The 5060-nt window shown below is 33.7% G+C and overlaps 1 protein-coding gene across 1 annotated transcript; it reads left to right on the top strand.

Moving 5' to 3' along the window:
* Positions 1-75: 75 nt before the first annotated feature.
* LOC114356304 (calpain-D-like) lies at positions 76-3509 on the top strand (the record flags this gene model as incomplete). The annotated part of the gene is made up of 4 exons (XM_028309396.1): positions 76-187; positions 594-866; positions 1049-1191; positions 1989-3509. Coding segments are annotated over 4 exons (718 nt in total), but the record flags the coding sequence as incomplete, so codon positions are not given.
* Positions 3510-5060: the final 1551 nt, after the last annotated feature.

Here is a 5060-nt window from a genome sequence, read left to right as displayed (position 1 = left end):
CTACTTATGACACTACATCCTGCCTGCCTCTATTATCATTTACCTGTCTATAATGCTGTAATTTTTTTTTTGCAGGAATTCGGCGAAAAGTCAGCGATCTCAGCTAGACTTATGTGTAGTAGTATTCAGAACAAAGTCTGGTCCAAACGCACAAGTTGGGAAATTGGTTGCCCACAGTAAGAGACAGGTAACTTATTATCATATTCTTTTCATCATAAGCTATCGATATTTTACGTATGTACTGGTGTCCCAGAAATATGGATAAATCTGTAACAATCGATCCCTAATCTGACTTGACCATTGTAATCGATATCGATCTCTAATTTGCTTTGACATTTGTAAATGTATCACGGTTTTCAAGATTTTTTCACAACATTGGTTTTGGGACATCCTGTATTATGTGTTATTTATTTTCCAATGTTCATTTCCCGTGTTTAAAGTTGCTGCATTCAAATATGTTTCGATTGCAATGTGAAAATATCTCAAGTAATAAATAAATGAATAAGTAAACACTTACGCAAGCTAATGTGTGCTTTATTTACGTCTTGATACGAACCAATTTCGTCAATTCATCAACCCCAATACTGTTTCAGGTCCGCGGCTTCGTCGGCTGCCACAAAATGCTCGAAAAGGGCTTCTACCTAGTCGTCTGTCTAGCCTTCAATCATTGGCACACTGGTCTCGAGTTGGCGCCAAAGTCAGTGTGGCCTGGCCACGTGTTGGCCGCACATTCATCCAAACCATTGGCGGTGGAGCGGCCATCTTTACATCCACATATACTGGCAGATGCGATCATAGGTTTGACGCTGGCAAGGGGTCAGAGACATGAAGGTCGGCAGGGGATGACGGCGTATTATCTCACCAAGGTCTGTATTTTTTAGCGATTGTGGTATCTTATGTAGTTTTAATTGGTGCTGTTAGCCCAGCCTTAATGTGCTTTTTTACTTAGAAAACTGCATCTTTGATTACTAATCAGACATACAGACAAAGGGTTCTCTTTTATTACATTACTGAACCCTAAATTTAACCATTAATTTTATATTTACAGGGCTGGGCAGGTCTAGTAGTCATGGTGGAGAACAGACACACAGACAAGTGGATTCACGTGAAGTGCGACTGCCAAGAGAGCTACAACGTGGTATCAACGCGGGGTGAACTGAAAACCATAGATTCTGTACCCCCATTACATAGGTAAGTTTAGTAACCCTATCTGCTATATGGTTTAATGAGAGTAGTGTGGATATACACTCGACATCAAATAAATCGCACCTCCCGCGACAAGCATTTTCAAACGTATGCATCCCCACTTCCCATCAATATTGGCACCATTTAAAAGCCTAGTTCTAACCTTCATTTCATTAAAGGAAAGGTTTTTACCCCAAAAATGTGTCTTTAGAAGGATCCAGAGTCACTTCTTCAAAAAAATAGGTAGTTACGCTTGAGCCAACTTTTATGGCTATAAAACTGTTAAGTTGGGATTAATCTCTATCCATCTGTTAAAGAGGACACGTGAGATCAATATTTGGTTTTATAACCATAAAAATTAGTCTAATTGATCCCATAGGTGGGCCCAAAGTGAGGTATTTTTTCAAGTCACATTTATGGTATATGTTAATCATTTATTAAAAAATTAAATGTGTTTTTCTTTAAGAATATTTATTGAGCTTTCAAATAACACCAATATTGTTGGGTACCATGATTGTGTCAGAAGAAAATCGTTAAAGTTCGCGTCGCGGAAGGTGCGGTTTATTTGATGTTGAGTATAGTTAGCGTTGCTTACTGAAAACGATGATCAGTTGACGAAAATTTATGTATTTTTAATTTTTAGGTACTTGTAGTCAGCCTCGTTACAAAATGGCTGCCACTGTTACATTATTCCTTAAAAATGACTTGATATCTAATTAGACGGTTTTCAATGCCAAATATTCATATTTTAGCGCCGTTACTCTCAATAAACAAAATTGTAATTTTATCTCGGGTTTTTCCAGACAAGTGATAATAGTCCTCACCCAGCTCGAAGGCAGCGGCGGTTTCTCCATAGCCCACCGTTTAACACATCGCCTCGCTGCCGGGGCCCGCTTGCAAGACTGGGCCCCACACGCCGACGACGAGCCCCGCCACAGACCGCCCCTGGCCCGGCGTCTATACGGCCTCCACGCCCCCCGACTTATCACTTAAGAGGTAAGACCTTAGTCACTCGTATTAAAAGACATGGGATTTGAAAGAATTGTTGTGATTGTTATTTATATTTTTTGTCATGTTGATAACGTGTAATGTCATCCGTGTCTATCTGAAAATATGATGATGTCGTCTATATAGCAAAACACAAACTTGCGAAGAAAATGTTGAAGTTTATCGCCTAATTAAATTGAAAAGGTTTTGGATCGCTGAACTAATCAAAGTGCAGACGTCAACACAATTTAAATGCTTTGAAAGCAAAAACTTATTGAAATATTGAACTAAATTTAACTCATTGATATTTGATAGAATGCTTAAGCTGAATCCAGGCAATTGGAATTAAGAACACACTCGATTTAACGAAAAGAAGAAGATGCAAAAATCACAGCCCTGTTAAAGTATTAGATTTTGGAAAACTTATATGTAATGGGCATGCAGATTTAGACATAACTTTCAAATGTTTATAGATGTGCTTGGAAATGCTAAATACACTTAATACAAATTATAATGGCAAAGAATATATGCGAAAATAGAATGGACCTGTTAACACAAAAGATTTGATATTTTGAATCTCAATTTCTGATAGATAATAAGAATAAATTAAGTTTTTGATACAGCACAATGCGTCACTCATGTTGAATGTACAGTCTCACTCCATAACAGTGTTACATAGTATTACAGTTCTTATTGTAAGGGGAAACAGTTCAAAATGGCGTGATCATGAACGTGTGTAAGCAATACGTTAAAGTCTAACTCGTTTTTTACTAATAATGATCTGTAGTTATTGTATGCTATGACGAAATAGATTAATCGTGCGTATTGACTTAAGTCTAGATATTGTAGTTTGTAACAAAAACTTAGAAGACTCCGTTAAAATAGTTGTTTGAGGCACTTGGCTTGCCATTAGGAATTTGAATTTTATTTTTGCAATAAAATTCTTAATTGATTCAACCTTAATGCCTCTTATTCCATTTCAAATAGTCACTTATATTCATTTATTTGTTTATAACTACAGGAATATAAAGTATATTTTTTATCTTCAAAGTTTTTGTCACATACTGTATAATATGTATTACTTATAGCCGATAATATTTTTTCTACTATGCATAAAATATCAGGACATGTAGAGTGAACGGACGACGCGATAAGTTTATTTTTTCATAATATTTTTCGTGTCGTCTGTCCAACGCCGTATTTTTGCTGTTACAAAACGCACGTTATTTTTGACAGCATAGGGTTGAAATCACGTTGCTACGATATATCATAATAATATTTTGGCATTAAAGAGATAAGTATTCATCAGAAAAGGTACGTTTTTAAATATATTTTTATTTATTTATTAAAAAAAACTTTTATTATTTATTTTTTTAAATACATCATATGTCTAGCTAGAATAATCTTTTTTGACACATCTTGTTAAAAAATGGTAGACATACATAATTATCATTATTGTATAAAATGTAACACAATTTCCGATCATAAACAATATCGTATCTAAATAGTAATCGTTGTATGTAGTTGTATTTATAATGTACACTCGATTATAATAATGTCGGTTTTGATCTCGAAACGAGTATTATTAATAATATGGAGTTATTAGAATCACTGCATTACATTGTGTGCTTGGATTTCGTACTAAACAATTTTATTACTCAGTCTGTTCTAATTTTATTGAAAAGGTCGGTTAATTTTGTTTTAATTTATTTAACTTTAGTTTTTAATTTGATTGCAAATAATTTTTAGACTACATTTAAAATTAATATAGATGTGGCCTAAAATTACTACTAAGTACGAAACCCCAGCACACAATTACGGAAAAAAAACATTCGATAAAATGTTAAATTATTTCCATCAATAAAAATTGTAACGTCAAAAAACTGTCAAAAACGGATGGTCGTAAGCATTCTGTGATTTGAAATTTGACGATTAATGTCCAGTGATCAGACATACAATTCCAGTGCTGCCACCTGTGGTCACATACAGTACTATTTTAAATAGACGACGAGTCATTTTTAATAATAAATGTAAATATTAATAACTGCTTAATAGAGTAGGCTTCATAGACGGGTTATATTGAAACGCTATTATTATTATTATTTTTAGCAAAAAAGACAAATTGATTTTATTTGTTCGTGTTGTTCAAGTTCTTGAATTTAATAATATGATTATTTTAATAATTGTTTCATGTGAAATAGGCACCAATATTTATTTGCCCACTTGTCAAAATCATATGTATTTTTTTATTCATACATACAGCTGAGTACACACTCAAGCAAGAGGCCATGTAATATGTATACTTTTAAGAGTCAACATACTAAATTATTTACTTACGGCTACTTAATTTAAATTTTGGGTAGATAAATATTTATTTTATTGGTGCCATCGTCTCTATTATCACTAAGGTCGGTTTCGATACAATATTTTTCTTAAAGTATTGATCCACTTTTAGTTTGACATTTGACAGAAGCTGACCTTGTTATTGATATTCGTGTAAAAATACTTTGCTGTCATTTAAATCCACATCAGTCATATTTTATGTTACTTGGTTTAATTTATAATGTGTTTTAAAAATTGTCAAAGACAGAAAAAGACAGCAAATGTTTTTTTTAAATAAAATTAATACTCATTGTTAATTTGGATAGTTATTATAAATATATTTTTAATTTATTTTAAATTGAGCGTTCGGAGGGTAGGTATAAAAAACTAATAAGAGCGTGGCATGGCTTTATTGTGAGAAAATTTAGGATTATATGACAGTTCAAGGAGTTCCACAAAGCACGATCTGCTTTTTCATCCAAACACTGCCAGCTGCCTTTTTCTCATTGATCCAATCGAGAGTGCGTTTCTACAACCCGATGGAACTAACTGCGAGAGTGAATAGG

This window comes from Ostrinia furnacalis, unplaced genomic scaffold, assembly GCF_004193835.3.
Source record: "Ostrinia furnacalis isolate ACB-3 unplaced genomic scaffold, ASM419383v2 OfSCF2768, whole genome shotgun sequence".
NCBI lineage: Eukaryota > Metazoa > Arthropoda > Insecta > Lepidoptera > Crambidae > Ostrinia > Ostrinia furnacalis.
This window is presented reverse-complemented; position numbering and strand designations above follow the sequence as displayed.